The 19,349-nt window shown below is 33.2% G+C and overlaps 1 protein-coding gene across 5 annotated transcripts in view; it reads left to right on the top strand.

Annotated features, from left to right (window-relative positions):
* Nucleotides 1-19,349, top strand: part of LOC118192048 (calpain-9-like) — a 390,870-nt gene that overhangs the window by 315,889 nt on the left and 55,632 nt on the right. For all 5 annotated transcript variants that reach the window (XM_085816136.1, XM_085816138.1, XM_085816135.1 and 2 more), the window contains 3 exons: nt 7,205-7,457; nt 11,761-11,935; nt 17,927-18,001. In XM_085816136.1, the coding sequence (XP_085672262.1) occupies nt 7,205-7,457; nt 11,761-11,935; nt 17,927-18,001 (503 nt within the window). The remainder of the gene's footprint in view (nt 1-7,204; nt 7,458-11,760; nt 11,936-17,926; nt 18,002-19,349) is intronic.

Raw genomic sequence — 19,349 nt, forward strand, 5'->3', positions numbered from 1 at the left:
CATTCTATTGAGACTGCAAGCCATTATTTTCGTTTATCAATATTGTAAAAAATTGTGCATGCAAAACAAGTATTAATTTAAATTCTGGCGTGTGCTAAAGTAAAAATAAATTTCTTTTACACTCACTTTAAAGTTTTATGATGCTTAAAGGAATGATGAGCCAGATCTTTTTTATTCTCTGTGAAAATTAAAAACTTTCCAAGTTGCAGATTTTAGTCGCTGATCAGTTTTGAATAGTAAAATTGATAGATTAATGACATACACAAAACTGATACATAATCAACTTATCAAATATCGGATTTGTAGCTCACCTTAAATAAGTTTCTTGTCTAGATAAATATTAACAAATCTTCTTAGATAGCAGAATGGATTTAACTTTCAAATTTACCATTTTAGGTAAACAGTTCTAATTTAATTAAAAAAATTCTCTTTATTAAATCTAAAAATTGGACTTCTTAAGTCGTTCTAAATTCACACTAATATTATTGCAATATATTCTCGTATTAAGCTTTCCATTTTTAGTCATTGAAATTATTTTAAGGTTATTTAACTTTGCTACAAATTTCATATTTTAATACTAGTAACGTTTAAATATTTATTCTGTTTTCCACCTGATGTACTTTGGTATACATTTAATTTCTAATACACATTTAATTAACAAATTGATAATTATGAGCATCAGCAAAATTTTCATAATTAACACCATCAGTGTGTGTGTACACACTCCCCCCCAAAAAAAGAGAACTCTTTTTATATTCATATCCTGGGATTTTCAGTTCCCTTTTTATCCATTCCTTTTTCACATATTGTTGCACTGTACTCAAGTTCAGATGTATGTAGAATTTAGATACTTTGTATTGTATTTATGCCAATTTATGTTTAAATGATAATTTTTACAAATTCTTGGATCACAACTCTAGTTAACAGAATATGTCTCTAACACCTTGGCAAAGCTTAATCTTCAGCACGTAGCTTATTTTCTAACCTAGTTTCAAGATGAATTATTTGTGAAATTAATTACTTGAAATTATTTCTTAACAAAGATGGTCGCTAAATCACGCTAATAATATTTTTAACTGTTGTAATTTATAATGCAACGAGTTCATGTGATTTATAATATGTATTTATAATTTTTTCAGCAGTATTGAAATTAATAGCAGATACTGATAATGTTTTAGATTTATATTACAATGATTTAGATTGCCATTGCCTTCTTCACTCATGCTTTTATACTACATTCCTAATATTTCATAATGGCATACAGGTAAATTCAATTCATTCACCAAATATGTAAATCTCTAATTCAGCCCACTTTTGTTCTTACGTGTGCTGTATCTTCTATTTTCTTTAATATATTGCTCAGCCTAATTTCAAAAGGTCTTATGATCAAGCGGAAAAGTCACTAAACATTGGTAGTTCGACCCGAGTTTCTAGTCCCAGTGATACCCAGCTCTTTCTTTTTTTTTTTTACTTATTTACTGTGTAAAAATGTAGCGTAAAAATTTCAGTTCATGAAGCAAAAATAATTTTTAAATTTATTCTTTAAAAATATTGCAAAAAGTTTCAAATTTACCTTATCATATCTTTTTACAAATCCCTCTGATAAGAAAAAATAAGGAAAGAAATTAACTTCGTTTCGGTGATTGATACCTCGGTGCAAATTATATGTAACCTTTTCCAAAAGCATAGAGTTTATATTGGATATCAATAAATTAACGATTATTTCTTCATTTAATTTTCTTAACATGTTTATTCCAGAATTTTCTTTTCACACTGTAGCGTTTTATGAGTTTTCTATAATCATTCAATTTCTCTAGCTATGGCAACTTTGCATACCTTCTGACAAGTAGTCATATTTTTAACCACTGTTATTTTAATTCCTGTTGACTATCAGTACATTATTCACTTGTTTCACAAATGCAAATATTCATTTTATACGCAAATCTACGTAAAATAGCAATAAAACTTCACTTATTCGGAGTTCCTGATCGATTGCTTGTTTTAGATTGAATGAAATTAAGCTTAATTTTGCTGTTAATTAGCTTGTTATTAATTTAGTTATAAATTCTAATTAATTATGTTTTCAGATATTTCCAAGTATATTACACAAACTTTTGCAACCCAATTTTTAATTTTTGGTTACAAAAATAAGCTTTTATTTATTGAGGGGCCTGATTGATTATATTAATTTGCCGTACTGTTTACTTAATTCTTTTCTTCTAGATAAATTTTAGATAAAACTTCTTAGCATAATAATTTAAATTTATTTACAATTTATACGTCAGTGTTCAAACGCATAGTAATGTTGTTATGATAGATTTATAATAATAATATAATTTGTTATAATAGATTTCATGCTAAGCTTTTTTTTTAATTTAACTATTAATTTCTGCAAATATTTACATGATTACTTTAATTAACAAAAAATATTTCTAGCATACTTTGATACGGAAAAATCTTTTGCACGCCACTGAGCTATACTATAATTGATGTAATTTATAAAAAGTATAGCTTTACAATTATTTGATTTATGATATTATTGTAATACTCTTTCCTCTAATATTGTAATTAATGAAAGACGTTTGTAATGCTAATGTGTATGTTTACCAATACCTTTTATTTTCTTTGTTAACTCTCGCATTTATTACTGTTATTCAAGTAACTAGCCTGCTTGTTAGATATTCTTTACTTGTTCTTGTCATTGTGATATGTAATTGTATTTCTTTATTTTTATTTTCCTCTTGGCTACAATTGGCTTCGAAAAGTAAAATTGTAACCCTGTAGGCAAAGGGGAGAAGAAATTTTTATTTGCGCAGTTGGACTATATCAGGACGAGGGGGGATTTTCATTAGCGCAGTTGGAGTACACCCTTATTGATATGATGAACTGGAAAGGGGGGCAAAAACAAAGCAACAACAACAAAAAACCCCCAAGAAAACTGCATGCCAACACTTAACGCTGCATCGGGAATTCTAAACGTGTACTACTATGCTGGTTTTAAAATTTTTGTAATTTTGCAGTTGAATTGGATATGGCGAAGAAAATGATGCTTAATGTTAAAGTTAAAAAGACACAAAAAATGGGTTAGTAGAAGTGGGCGTGAGAGGAGATTGGTAGACTGCGAGAGAGTAAAAAACCTCAACAATTTTTTTCGGGTGACCGTTAAAAACATAAAGATTTCAAAATTTTTTTAATAATAATATGATTATTAAACATTAGCATGCATTATGTAGCTAATATTCATAGAACTGGAGGGGAGAGGTAGTTTAATTTTCTCAATCTTGAATTCTGTAAGTTATGTTTAATATTCTTCCTTTGGAATGTCTTGACTTCAATACTCAGACCAGTACATCCAAAGGAAGTGATTAAACACAGCTTGCGTTCCGTATGAAGAACGATGATCGATTGATGGGATTTATAAAAACGATAAACGTTTCTGTGTCAGAGGAACGGCTTTGTTTTCACTTTCAGCCAGTTTGCTACCATAATAGAAAAAACCCGATTGCAAGCAATTTAAAGAGCTTTACATTGGAATCAAGACGTCCTTCATTCCGTCCATAAAGCAACTGACATAATAAAACCATCGGAAGATTAATCCCGTTTCTTTTACTATAGAAAATAAAGCTTCTGAGAAGTTTCTTACGTTATGTATAAAAACTTTCCGCTCCGCAGCACTGCATCCTCGTGTATGACAAGTACTATGTTTGCCATGAGACGAAGTGATTGAACCATCCAGTTGTATTAAAACAGTTGCCGCTTTCCTAAGGCGAGATTAAAAACTTTAGCACTTAAAAAGATTTTGGTATTCACCAGATAAATTTCAACATAAGCCTGATTTTTTCTCTATTCTATTCTCTCTGGGTTTTGATTGATGGTAAAATTGGCAATCGGAAATTCTTCTGGCGGTAGTAGTTTTAAAAACTACTACCGCCAGAAGAAGGCGGTAGTAGGTTTTAAAAAATTAGCTTGCAAAAGCTTAGCTCCTCAATGTTAATTGAATTTGATATATATGTATTACTATCTTTTTTTTTTTTTTTTTCATTAAACTTATTTGAGCCTTTCTTTGATATTTCGAAATTTAGGTTCATTCCAAATAAAATTCGCCCATTTTTTATGATTTATTTTTATAATTTGTATTTTTAAATAATTTTTATAAATTTTTCGGAAAAAAAATTTGAATTATAATCCATTAAATTTTTACTATCATCTTAAAGTAGATGTATTTCTAAGCATACCTGCAAAAAATTCGAGTTTTTTATTCAAAATTTCAGATACATGAAAATGTACGTGAATTTATATATTGGCGCTTTTTGAAATTTGGCATATTTGTTGAAAGCTATAAAACATCATATGTGGTTTGGGCACTTTGTTAAAACTATTTGAAAGTAGAAACGGTGTGACTTTTTTCCCGCTCCTGCACAATGGAAGGGAAAAGAAAATAGGTTGCCATGAATTAAGAAGTTCGCCAAGTGAATTATTCTTGGCGCAAACTTAAAAAAATGCGCCAAGTTAAATTTTTAAATTTCTCCGTAAATTTTGCACCAAATTTTACAAAATTTAATATTTAGGCATGATTTGAGTCGTACACTAGAAATATGGAAAAAAATTTTATTTCAGAAAAAGTCTCATTTTGTGTCAAAATACCTATTGTGATACTTCTTTCGCAATTTGAAGCAAAAACTTTTATTTAAAACCCAAAATGGCGACATACAAACAAGAAGATAAAACGCATTCTAACATTTAAAAATAAAATAATTACATTCTTCATGCGAGAGCCACACGTAGCTCTCGAGCCTGCATTTCAAACATTGCCGTTAAATATACCTTAAGGTTCATCTATTTAAATTATTTATTTTAAATTACAAGATTTTAAAAACAATATTTATAGCTGCTACACTATGTTAGAACAATGCTATATATAAATCTAATATATATCCTAAGTCGCGCTTTCGCGACATGAAAATTGTAATTTGAATTTCGTCAATCGGCCCAGTAGAAAGGGAGATGTAGAACTGTCCCCCCCTTTTTTTTTCGCAGTGTACATGTGCCGCTAACGGTAAATTATTTTTGGAGGAAAAGTTCTTATACAAAGATCAAAAGAATGTAGAATGGCGCCCCTTTTGGCACATGTATTGGCACGTGATACATATACTTTTAATTTTTATAAATATGGTATAAAATGTAAAAAGTTTGAGAAACCTTCACGTGAGACTATTGTTTGTTTGTTTGTTTGGGCTGAAACGGGTCATAAACCAGTAGAGAAATGCCTCTCGACCGGGGAGGGTGGAATTTCGTAGGTTCACAGGGGAATGAGGTTACCATTTTATTTACCTGCAAAGTACTTAGTTTTGGTTTATGAATATAAAAACTACTTTTATTCAAAATTTTTGGCATTTGTCAACATTTTTAGTCCAAAGGAGCAATTTGCCCTGAAGGACTATTATTTTCGCTTTGGCATTTTGCGTTGGTTCACTATAAATGTCCGATTCATTTTTCAAATTGTTGCCACCCAATATTATCGCCCTTTATTATATTTAAAGAAATTGAATAATGAAGAATCTCCATGAATGTATGTATGTTTCTCGCATTGTGATAAAACAACAGTACCTAGAGCCATCCAATTTTGAATAACGTACGTTTCCACCCAAATATGGAAGCCCAAATTTTATCTATTTCATATTTTGGAAAACTTTAACGAATTTTTGATTAACAAACTCAACGACTTCAAAGTGACCAATGGCAACATTCTACGGGGGAGGGACCTTTTTATCTCCAGCGCGCGGAACTTTGTGTCGGAAATTCTAAAGATATGCTCATTTTAAAATTATTTTGCGATATTGCTGTTGAATTTGTATGGAAGATTTCGATGCGAAGATGAAGACATATTCCATCTTTGTAAATGTAAAAACAGTGGAAGACTATAAAAATGTTACCAGGATTCTAAAAACTATACAAGTTCCTTTCCACACTTATCTGATGGACCAGGAGAAACCCTTGAGAACTTGCCGAGAGCCTACAGAGGAGAATATTCTTGCTGACCTGGAAAGAAGAAATTTTCCAATGGTAAAACAGTTCAGCAAGAGGTAGGAAATACAATTTTGAGAAACTTCCGATCTGGCTGTTGGAGTTAAAAAGGAATAACAGCGGATACGCAATACATAATCTGAATCACATGTTCAGTTTAAACGGGATGACTGAAAAATATAATCCACGAAAGTACGGAAGAAGGAAACGTCCCACACAGTGTTTTAGGTGCCAGGAATGAAGACACTCCCAGCATTTATAAGTGTGGCGAAAATAACAGGAGCAACGTTTACCCTCTAAAAAAAGAAGATAAGCCCACCTGCATGTTCTGTGGAAAAAAATCATGTCTGCAGTTACCGTGGATGTGAAGAATATAAGAGGAAATTTCAGAAATTCGAAAAGAAGCAGCCCCCCCCCAAAAAAAAAGCAAAAAGATGTTGTGCGAAAAGCTGAAGACTTTCCACAACTTACAACTTTGAAAGAGACGGAATCCACAAGAAATGCACGATCGCAGTACAGCGAGAAAGCAAGAAAGAAAACTTTCACAATTCCAAAAGAAGCAGAAGAAGCCATAAGTTGGCTACGTGATGAGAAAATTCAAGAGTTTTTAAGCACCATTATAGAACAGATGGATAGAATCAAAAAAGCAAAAACTACTGCAGAAAAGCTTTCAGCTGGGTTTAGAACCGCGATGTACATAATGAAGACAGGAGAAGAGGAAATTTAAGAGAAAAGTCCCCCCCCCCCGCAACGGAAGAAAATCAAGTCTTTAATTCATTTTTCTAAATCTATTCATTTCATCGGCAATAGGTTCCCTGTTCTCAAGCAGCATCTATCGGGGTGAGATTGGCATTTTTTCTATACGCATGTATTGTTGAATACATTCATGAAGTCATATTGCCCAAACCAAACCTAAATAAAATCATTACCGCTCGAATTATCGCGTCAAACTGAGTGGTAATCGAGAGTCACATCAAATTAAGTGGTAACCGAAAGTCACCTTTCGAGTACAAAGGGTTTAATGGCTTATGGTAGCTGATATCTCTTTTAATTTGCATTCCAGTTTGATAAATTTTATTTGATTTAGCAAACTTGAATGGATTTATTGATGTTATGTATTTTACTTTACCATCGTAGAATAAGAATATTTAAAGCATAAAACTATTTTGTATGATTTCAGGCGATTACAGTTTAGTTGCTGCAGTGTCTTGTCTGACAATGACGCCCAGGTTCTTGGAAAGGGTTGTTCCGCCAGACCAAACATTCCTTCAAGGCTACTGCGGAATTTTCCGGTTTCGATTTTGGAGGTTTGGAGACTGGGTAGAAATCGTTGTGGATGACAGATTGCCTACTGCGAAAGGAAGACCGCTATTTCTTAGATCTACAGATCCCAGCGAATTTTGGCCAGCTTTACTGGAAAAGGCTTATGCCAAGTATGATATATTTCCCATTCTTTCAACTTGGATATATTTTAATATGAATCTTATTTTAATATAATTCCTAATCAAGTATGAAATAAGGATTAATGAAATTGAAAATTTTAGCGTTTATTTTGATTAAAGTAGAAGTTTTGTGTTGCAGCGTATAATTAGGTAATGTTGCTAAGATATTCTGAGTAATTTTCTGTGATTGAACTGCAGTAAAAATTCATACGCATTTCTTAAATCGGTAATCTCAAAATTGTATTTGCTTGCAAATATTTCAAGACTTTTGTTGTGTGAAGTCCGAATTTGCATCATTTTCATTACGATTAAACACGAACGTGTATAACGAACACGAAAATCTATAAATGTCGCTCATTAATTTACAGTGTTCTATAATTCTTACTGAAAGATTTGAAGATGCTGTGTAAATTAACTATTTATATTTGTCAAAATGTAAGGTCGGTTACGAATTTTTGCACTAAGAACAATCGCTTTATTTGGAAATGCAGGGGGTTTATAAAGTCCCGGACCAATTTTGATGTTTAATAACTTATAAAATAATAAAGATACATTAAAATTAATAACATAAATGGTTAGATAGACTCAAAACGTTTCGTGACCCTTGTCAATGAACTTCCACGTGTGCCTCCTTCGTCGCACGGAGAATATCAAGTCGATATTCAATTTCACGCCAGGTACCGGCAAGCATGTCGGCATCCACAGAGGCTATTGCGGTTGTAATTCTGGCTTTTAGGTTATCCATGTTCGACACTCTCCTCCTGTAAACGTTGTTTTTTTACAAATCCCCAAAGGCAAAAGTCCAGCGGCGTTACATCAGGTTATGTGGGTGGCCAAGGAATTGGACCTCCTCGCCCAATCCATTTTAATGGTCATTCAAAGAACTACGAACGATGGTACCCCAATGAAGTTGGTGCACCATCTTGTTGCAAAAAGACTTGTGGCTGAAGCTCTGCTAGTTGTGGAAATACGAAGTTTTCCAACATGTCTAAGTATACGACTGATGAGACCGTCTTTTCTGTAAAAAAGTAAGGCCCAATGACTCGGTCGTGCATTAGTCCACACCCCACATTAATCTTTGGAGAATCCCTTTGTGCCTCACGGTATTCATGGGGGTTTTCAGATCCCCATATGCGCACATTATGGCGATTAACAATGCCAGAAAGATGAAAAAATGCTTCGTCGGAGAACATTATGCGCTTCAGAAATTCAGCATCGTCTTCTATCCTTCTTAGTATATCTGTTGCAAAGGCTATCCTCCTAGGCATATCGTCCGGTTCCAAAACTTGAACAATTTGAACTTTGTATGCATGCAGTTTTAATGTTTTTCTTAATAACCTTGTATACCGTCGAAATTGGCATATCCAATTCTCTTGCCGCTGATCTGACAGATCTTCTAGGATTGTGTAAAAACGTCTCCCTGACACGCTCAACATCAAAATCACTAGTGCACGGACGTCTGGAACGTTTCTTATCTGCGATACTTCCAGTTTCTAGAAAATTCTTTTTCCACCGCAAGATGCTGCTTTTGGATGGAGGATCTTTTTGGTAAATTCTTCTGCAATTTCTCTGTGTTTGCATTATGGATTTCGTTTCTATGAACCACCATGAAATCTGTGCTTTTTCTTGCGGTGTATGCATTTTCTTTAATATCCGGTCGAATAAAACATCACATACAAAAGTGCTAGAACAAACGCATCAAAAGTAAACATAACATTGTAATAGTTGCCAAAAACAAAAGAGAGAAAAATGCAATTAATAAGCAGACGATATTTAGAAAAGTACAGATATTTAGACTGGAAAATGAAATTATCTGAAATTAACCACACGCGCAGACGATATTTACAAAATTAAAGATATTCAAACCTGAAAAGGAAAATATATAAGTTATTCCATCAATAAATGCCATAAGTTTGTTTATATCTTCATTATTTTCATGAGTTATTAAACATCAAAATGGGTCCGGGACTTTATAAACAACCTGTATAATTATATGTCAAGAGCTTTCTTTCACAGTTGAAAATTAATATGGAAAGACCAATGAGCATCTACAGTCCATGATAAATATAATTTCTAGTAATTTCTTTCTAATGCTACATATAATTTTCTTTAAATCTTGAGATTATATGGTTCTGAAATACCTAAATTTTCTCTTAACTGTCTTTACTAGCCCTTCAGCGGCCGAGGGTTTTAAGCCGCTGAACACAGGTAGTTTAGTCCGAGGTTCGAGTCCCAGCTAACTGGGTCTTGCTGCATGGGTATTTTCGTAGTTTCTATCATGTGTAACGTGAATATGAGCCAGTTTTCCCTGGAAAGTCCTCTATGAAGCGTCCCTTCCTTTCCGTGTAATGGCGGAGCAAGTAATAACACAAAATTGGGCTTACTCAACTTGGCTTGAAATTTATTTAAAAAAAAGTGTATATAAGATTTCGTTTTCAGTATAACAACAGCCAGATGTAAAAAATGGGAAAGAGTAAGGTGATACTTCTAAAAGAACATTGTGTAATGAAATGTAATATTATTTTTATCGTATAAACTGCTGTAAAAGTAAATGATTCATAGAGATATCCGAGAACAAATACAAATATCTGTCAAAATTTAAGATTTTTCCAACCAAATTTAGGCAATTAATAGTTCTTTATTTATTTCAAATAGCACTTATTATTAAAACTAACATAGCTCATGAAAATATTAATTAAGCGTACCTTCCTTAAATAACGTACCTAACTTTATTATACTCGAATAAGTTACGTACTACTGTATGTAACTTATTCAATTATAATGAATACTTTATTAAACTCAATTTTTGCCTTACTGAAACCATATGAAAAGTTGGATATTTTATTCTTAGAAAGCCTCTTATCTACATTGTTTAAACATGTTTTATACTCTCTCTCTCACGAAACTTATAATTGAAAACGGGTATATAGGATTAAAAATTTAAGGATTGAAATCTGTGGCCAAATCTAAAAACACTTTTTTGTTATCACCTTATTGTAACCATGAGTTTCTGAGTTTTTTTTTCTGGGAAGTTATTGTTTTGAAAAATGTATTTATAGCTAAGCCGGGCAAATAAGAAAGATACGATGTGAGAAACTAAAGTTGTTTTTTGAAAGAATAAATAGTTTAAGAATTACTTTTGCAATAACTATAGCTTGAATAATTTAAGAAATTAATCTGTTAATTAAGAAAAAATATTAAATTCAAGCTATTAACTAGGAAAATTATAATAGGAATCAATTCAAGTTATTAATAAATCCAAGCTAATTAGTAAAGTACATTAATAAGAATATTAATTAATTTATTAGTCAAGTAAATTTATTAAACTAAAGCTATTAATAAATACATTAATTAATTAAGAAAAATTCATTTATCAGCCTATCAATCAAGAAAAAGTATTAAATTTAAGTTATTAATGAAGAAGATGACAATAATAGACAATTCAAGCTACTAAATAAGAACGTTAATTAATAAAATATGTTAATTAAAATAATTAATTAACATATTAATCAAGAAAACGACAAAAATTAGTCTATTAATCAAATAAAATTATTAAATTGGAGCTATTAATCAGGAAAATTATAATAAGAATCAGTTCGAGCTATTAATTAAGTAATGAAAAAATATATATATATAACAAGAATTGATTTAAGCTATTAATTCATAAAATTATAATACGAATCAGTTCAAGTTATTAATCATGAAAGCTAATTAATAAAATGCGTTGCTTAAAATAATTAATTAATTTCTATTATTCAAGAAAATTATTAAATTGAAGCTAATTCAGAAGTCAAACAACAAAAATCAGCGTTATACCTACAAAACATTTGCACATTTCAAACATTCATACATTTTGTAGGTATAACGCTGATTTTTGTTGTTTGACTTCTGAATTAGTATTTATTCGGCGTGTTATTGTGTCTTAATTAAATTGAAGCTATTAATCCGGAAAATTTTAATAAGAATCAATTCTGTTTGTCAATCAAGAAAGCTAATAAAAAAATCCATTAATCAAAAAAATAATTAATTAATCTATTAATCAAAAATTATAATTAAAATTTAGTCAAGAAAACTATTATTGAAGTCAAAGCTATTAATCAAGAAAAATATTATATGCATAGATAAATGCTTATTTATGGGATACATTTGATGTTTTTTTTAATTGCGTTGCAGGCTTTATTTGCTCAGTATGTTTTTTTGAAATGAAGAAAAACTTTCTAGAAAATCTGAAAATTCTAACAATTTTTTTAAAAATATTTGTTGACAATTCGCGTAACATTTCCATATTTCTTAGGTTCTATTGCGGTTATGGCAACTTGCAAGGAGGCAGGACGTCACAAGCTTTGCAAGATCTGACTGGTGGAATAGCGCAAAATTTCCGGATATCCGAACATGATCCTCACGTTATGTTCCAGACAGTCAATAGTTCTGTCACCCGATCTACCCTTCTTGCTGCCACCATCCATACGGTAAGTAAATGAAATAATTATCTTTAGATGTCAAAGATATCAATCACCTCATTCATTTATAAATCCAAAGGGACTTTGTCCCTGAAGGACTATTGTTTTCGTCTTGCGATTTTGCGTTCAATCACTTTTTCAAACTGTTGCCACCAAATGTTAGAGTCCTGCATTATATTTGAGTAAATTAAATAATGAAACATTTGAATAAATGTATGTACAATATTGTTGCGTGCGTACGGGTTCGTTATGAAATGAATGCACAAGTCCGATGAAAAATGAACAAAAATTTATTATTATCACAACAAAAATGCTTAAATTTTCTCAAATTATCATGCAGTATTACAATATCTCACAGCAGTTATCTTTTAACTACTCAAATATCCAATAGAACGTAATTCAAAACAGCTAAAGAACGCTAATCCGCGAATTCGCTACAATCAACAACAGTAGTTTTCTAAACAACAACAAACTAAGCAACTACTACAAACTGAGATGTTTTCCTCCTTTTATAAGATTTTAAAATCACGCGCTAGAATTTTCCAGTACTTTCTCGAAATCAAAAAGAGATATTTATTTATTTAATGCACGCGCTCTTGTATTTTCAATTTTCCGGCTTAGCTTTCTTTTAATATTCGTCACGCGCTGCACTGCGCGAGAAATAAAACCATTTAATTTCTAATTGAACTAACATTAGCTTTTTAAATACCAAATTCGTAACACTGCCCCCTTCCCAAGGACTGCACGTCCCGGGCAGTACAATCCCTGGACAGGAAGCAAAACTTACAACTGTGGCATAAATGCATTAATAAGCATTACATTACAATAATAAACAACATGAACAATAAATGCAATACATAAAACAAATCAAATGCTATCAAATACAAATCAAATACACATTTAAAAACAAAAATGGACCATGGTCTTATACTATTTACAATTATTTACATTATGTACTATGGCCATAGTAATGAGCTAACCTGTCGTAATGAACGACTTTAGGTTTAGAGTTCGAAGACTTACGAATCCGAACCATGACGTCATTTAGCCTGTTTAGGATTGTGTGCGAACCATCCCAAGGTGACTGTAAATCAGGCCTGACTCCTTTTCGTCGAATCGGGTTCCACAACCACACCTTGTCTCCTTCGTTGGATCTATGTCCAGCAGCTCTCGTGTTGTATCTGGTCTTCACTTTCTCCGTCGCCAAGTTCACTCGCTTTCGTGCGGAACGGTGCATCACTTCAAAACGGGCCTTGACATCTTGGATGTGTTCCTCAGGCGATGAAGGCGCATCCGTACGGCGATGAAACAGGCGGTCACAAGGCAGACGAAGGTCTCGACCGAAGAGCATCTGAGATGGAGAATAGCTGGTAGTCTGGTGTTTCTTTTCGACCCTAGCATGATTTCGGCTGTTTCTCGAGCTGGTTCTTTCGGACAAAGCGTCGGCATTTCCAGGTGAGGATCCCTTCTTAGGATGGATAGTTATGTCTTCAGATCCTGAAAGCAGTTTGTTGTTTTTCAAGTCTAAGGAAAAATTGTATTTCCTTAAAAAGTCCAATCCGAGTATGCATGGATCTGTAATATCCGCCACATATGCCGTGTGATGGTAGGCGGCACTTCCAAACGTGATGTTTACGTTTAACTTCCCAGTTATGTCGATCTTGTCACCAGACGCAGTCTGAAGGGTAACACAGGATGGCGTCCAAATAAGTTTATCTTTAAACTGTTCAGCTAAATCTTTCCTAATGATGGTAACATTAGCTCCTGTGTCAATGATCATTCTGCAAGGAACTCCATCGATATTCCCATTGATGGACAGTCCGTTATTGTTGCCACTCACTGTATAAATTTTAAGAGCTTTAAAACAAGGTTTTTCACTATCTGGCAACCTCCGTTCCTCGATATGGTCACTAATTTGTTTACTGCGTTGTTGCTGGGAAATGGTCTTATTTTCCGTACCTCGGGGTGTTCTGCAGTTTCTTCGTATGTGGCCTTCAACTCCGCAGTTCCAGCACTTTAGAATTAGTTTCTTTTCACTTCTGTTCCGTCTCAAGCCACTGACTTGTCTGGTAAAATCATCTGCTTTATATTCCGTACCCTGGGGAGTTCTGCAATTCCGTCTTAGGTGACCTTCACTACCACATCTCCAACACCTTAGAGCCACTTTCTTCTCGCTCCTACTCCGTATCAAATCTTCGACTTGTCTGGCTAAATCATCTAAACGAGCCATCAGTTGATCCACTGGCTCATGGACTCGCACAGCTCTAACTGGGTAGCGATCTCTACTAGTTGCTTGCTGGGCTGCCTCGAACTTCATGGCGTACAACAGAGCGCTTTTTAAATCTTTTACATCCGCCATTCGTAGAGCTTTCTGTATTTCAGTATCTCGGATGCCGTCGATAAAGTATTGCAAGGACAGGATTTCCCTTATTTCTGTCGGGCATTCCGAAAAGGCGAGATGGGACAGCCTTTCAACATCCGCGGCGAGCTCCTGAAGTGTTTCGGTAGGCTTCTGTTGACGAGATTTTAATTGGAGCCTGCTGTAGTCTTTTAAACACTTCTCCCCAAAGCGCAACTCCAAGGCGCCGGACAGAGCTTCGAAATCTAACCTTTTGTTTTCGGGAAGAGTCTGAAGGATATCCGCTGCGTCGGCTCTTAGAGAAGCGGCGAGATGACAGGCCTTAGCTTGGGAATCCCATCCATTCGCATCCGCCACGATAGAAAATTGTGTCTTATACACCTGCCAGGAGGTCTTCCCATCATATGTGGATAGCTTCAGAGGTGGACGAGCAGGCATTGGTAAGAATTTAAAATCATCACTCCTGCTCCCTGCCGACGCTACGAATTTCTTTAAAGTATCCATTTCTTTGGCAACTGCAGAAACTCTCTCATCAATTTGTTCTTTTACAGAAGAAACTCTTTCTTCTATTTCTTCTTTCACCGAAGAAACTCTTTCTTCAATATGTCCAACTTTATTTTCAACTGCGTCAATTCTGCCTTCCATAGCTTCAAATTTATTTTCTATTATGCAAGTAATTTCTCTTTTCATTTCTTCTTGACCAGCTTGAACGGCTTTCATTTCGTCCTTAACGGATTCCTGGCCCAATTTCATTTCTTCCTTAACGGATTCCTGGCCCAATTTCATTTCTTCCTTAAATGATGCTTGGCCAGCTTCCATCTTTTCTTGGAATGCAGCAAAAGCACTAATGAGCTGTCTCAATTGTTCTTCCATCGCTCTTGTTATTGGCATTCAAATCCCACTTCTGACACCAAAAATTGTTGCGTGCGTACGGGTTCGTTATGAAATGAATGCACAAGTCCGATGAAAAATGAACAAAAATTTATTATTATCACAACAAAAATGCTTAAATTTTCTCAAATTATCTTGCAGTATTACAATATCTCACAGCAGTTATCTTTTAACTACTCAAATATCCAATAGAACGTAATTCAAAACAGCTAAAGAACGCTAATCCGCGAATTCGCTACAATCAACAACAGTAGTTTTCTAAACAACAACAAACTAAGCAACTACTACAAACTGAGATGTTTTCCTCCTTTTATAAGATTTTAAAATCACGCGCTAGAATTTTCCAGTACTTTCTCGAAATCAAAAAGAGATATTTATTTATTTAATGCACGCGCTCTTGTATTTTCAATTTTCCGGCTTAGCTTTCTTTTAATATTCGTCACGCGCTGCACTGCGCGAGAAATAAAACCATTTAATTTCTAATTGAACTAACATTAGCTTTTTAAATACCAAATTCGTAACAATATATTTCTCGCATTGTGATAAACGATACATAGAGACATCGAATTTTGAATGACGTAATCCTCCTATGAATATGAGCATGTGGAATACCCAATTTGAAATTTGGATTTTTTTTATGATTGATTTCATATTTTGTAAAACTTTAACGAAATTTTGATTAACAAACTCAACGATTGCAAAGCGAGCAATGGCAACACTATACGAAAGAAAAAAACATTTTTATCTCCAGCGGGCAGAACTGTGTATCGCAAATTCTAAAGATAAGCACATTTTAAAATTATTTTGCGACATTGCTATTGAACTGAATTTTATGGTTTAAGTGCTAAGAACATGATCTCTACATATAATAAAATAAAGAGTTTGTCTGTGTGTTTTTTGTTCGCGCTGCGCGTAAGCTAATAGACCCACGGCTACGAAATTTGGTACATAGGCGCATCTAGACAAGCGCCAGTGCATTCCCAAAGCGATTTTCGAAATTCGAATTCTAATTTTTTTTATTTTATGTTTTGTAACGAAATCGCGTCATTTTGAGACATAATGTGCTATAGGGAAGCGAGATTTTACTCTACACATTCCATTTTCACATCGTCATGAAACGTAGGCACTTCGCTATTTTACGAACTTAAAATAAATTTCGTGTTTCAATAAATCAATTCAATACGAATTTATTTAACAAAGGGAGCATAACACCTTTTCAATGGGATTTTTTCTAAAAAAAGTTTGTTTTTAAAAATGTACAGTTTATTTTTCTTTGATTTTTGAACACGTTAAACTTTCATCCTTGCGACTGCTTTTACAAAAAGAATTTTGGAAAAATGATAATATTTTGTATTTTTAAAAATTTTTTTAAATGAAGCTTCCGAGTACATTTCTCAGATCTCACATCTTTCAAAATGGGATTTTGGCAACAATTTTCCTGTTTTATTGTTGTTGATAGATTTTTGATTAAATCGCATCATTTTGAATAATTTCATTCTTTTAGAAATATGGGTTTGGCAACAATTTTTCATCGTATCTCTTATGTCACTGTTTTTCAGAGATTGCCATATTTCATTGTCATTTATATATATATAATACATTTTTATTGATTTTTTTTATATAAAATTGTTCTGCGCGGAATTTTATGTTTTTTGAGTTGCTTTCATGTTATTTTTTTGCTTATTTCACTGTTTGTAAGATATTGAAAGGTTTTCCCTTCAACGGAAGGTTGGATAATTTTTTATTAGGATAAACAATATTAGGATTAAGGGATATAGCTCATTTCATTGTAATTTTTTTCTCTTGAAAATATAAGATAAAATGTGATTAATTATACTTTGCTTTTCAGAATTTTTTGTTTTTTGTATTCTTTTATGTTATTTATTGCTCATTTCACTGTTTTTAAGATATTGAAAAGTTTTTGAGAGATTTTTTTGGGAAACAAAGTTCTTAACCTCCTTTATACCATTTGAGTTCTTAAGATTTTGCAAAGGGAAGTTGGTTAATTTATTTATTAGGATAATAAATATTTGTATTAAGGGATATTGCTTATTTCATTGTATTATTGTAATTTGTATACGGAATATATTATTGTAATTTTGTTATACGGAATAACTTTTTTTACGAAGTTGTTCTACAGAGTAAAATTTTACGCAGTTTTTTAAATTTAACGTTTGGTGTTCCCTTCAGCCATTTTTCCGGTACATTTAAAAGCCTGACGAAGGCTGGTAGCCAGGCTGCTAGTATTTAATAAATAAAGATAACACACAAAACGTTAAAAAAACGCCCCTTTGGGCGTAATTTAAAATATGAAACTTTTCATATTTTGTTATTATTATTTTGTTTACTCATTATTTATTATTATTGCAAATAGTTTATAAATTTATTAATATTCAATAAATTCCTGTCTATTCTTCAACCTGGCAAACAGGAGCATCTCTTTTCTATACTTGACAGTGTGGATGAGACCATCGAGAGTTCGGGAGGCACCGATAGTCTCGTCCACATTGTCGTCATATTTTGATGTTCCAGTCACTCTGATGATGCTGGGTAATGCGTTTTGTGACTAAGGGTATATTTCATTGTTACATGTTACAGATTTCTTTTACACGTTGGCTGTAACTTTTTCCTTCTTCTAAATATCACGATTTCCGAATTCTACAGAAATTCTTCATTGCAGAATGTATGCTTTTTATATTTTGTTGTACTAATTCTCAATTTTTATTGCGATTATTTTTTACTTTTTACAGGACCAAAGATCTCCAGTGCGGCTAAGAAATGGATTGGTAACACAACACGCATACTGCATTACCGGACTTGCTAGAGTAAGTAATCCTGTGTTCAAAAACCTCGCGAAATACTAGTTCTATCATATGCACGAAACTTACAACAATCGAATTTCGCTTTTATACTGCCAAAAGCAGAGTACGCAAAGGTATTATCGTACTCTCTATAAAAGAAAACATGAAGTTAATGTCATCCTGATTATGTAGTTCGTGTTGTAATCCAAACTGAATTAATTCATCTTTCGACTGTTCAATGATTGAAACGATTTGCGATTTAGAGCAAAGGATGTTCGAGGAAAGAAACTTAGATTGTTTTCAAAAGAAATAGTTCCCCTGTCGTGCAAACATCATCTTATTTATCAAATTTCTTATCCTCTGCACCAGCGGCCGAGCGGTAAAGTCGCTGAACACTGGTGGTTCGGTCCGAGATTCGAATCTCGCGAAAGGGCTGGCTGCATGGGCGTTTTCGTGGTTTTCCCCATGTGTAACGTGTATACGAGCCAGTTTCCCTTAGAAAGCCCTCCACGAAGGCATCCCTCCCTTTAGGCAGTTAGCCCTATCAAATTATCGGGATGATGCCTGTGATAAATGAGAAAAGGAACTTTCTAACAACGCTTATAGGAATGTTCAGTTCAGTTCAGTTGATAATGAAGGGGGGCACTTAATCTTTACCAGTGGCTAACAGGTATTGTTCCACATTCGTAATTTACTAGGTTTATTTTACTTTTAAATAATAAAAAAAAATTAAAATCTGAAAGGTTTCATATTGTACCGGTCGCCCAAAAGGGTTTGTTAATGGTTTTGTCTTTTTAGCTTTATTATTAAGCATCATTTTCTTCGCACTTACAAAATATGCAATTCAATAGCAAAATTACAAAAATTTTAAAAGCAGTATAATCGTATACGGTTAGAATTCCGGATGCAGCGTGAAGTAATTGGCATATATTTTTCTAATCTTTTTTTTTTCAATCTTTTCTCAGTACATCATATCAATGTTCAGTTTTCTTTCTAAGATGGCTTCACAGAACTTTTTTTGTCTTTTCATTACTAACGTTTTGTGTGTTTTCTTTACTTATTAAATATCGCGTTCTTGGACCTTACGCAACATAAATTTCGATTCAACAGAAAAATCAACCCTCACCCCCCCAAAAAAAAACTGAAAGCTTTTTAAAAATAGCATAGTATATCTTTAGTATTTCTGACAGGCAGTCTCGCGCACTGGAGATAAAAATGTTTTATTTCGCACAGTGTTGCCATTCCTCGCTTCGAAATCGTTGAGTTTGTTAAAGTTAATGTTAAAGTTCTAGAAAATACGAATTAGGTGATAAAACAAATTCGGGATTCAAAATTCGGGCTTCCAGGTGTGGCCCATGTTCGTGTGGAGGAC

The sequence above is a fragment of the Stegodyphus dumicola genome, chromosome 4, assembly GCF_044657685.1.
Source record: "Stegodyphus dumicola isolate Sdum_Otavi_A_Nest chromosome 4, ASM4465768v1".
Classification (NCBI taxonomy): domain Eukaryota; kingdom Metazoa; phylum Arthropoda; class Arachnida; order Araneae; family Eresidae; genus Stegodyphus; species Stegodyphus dumicola.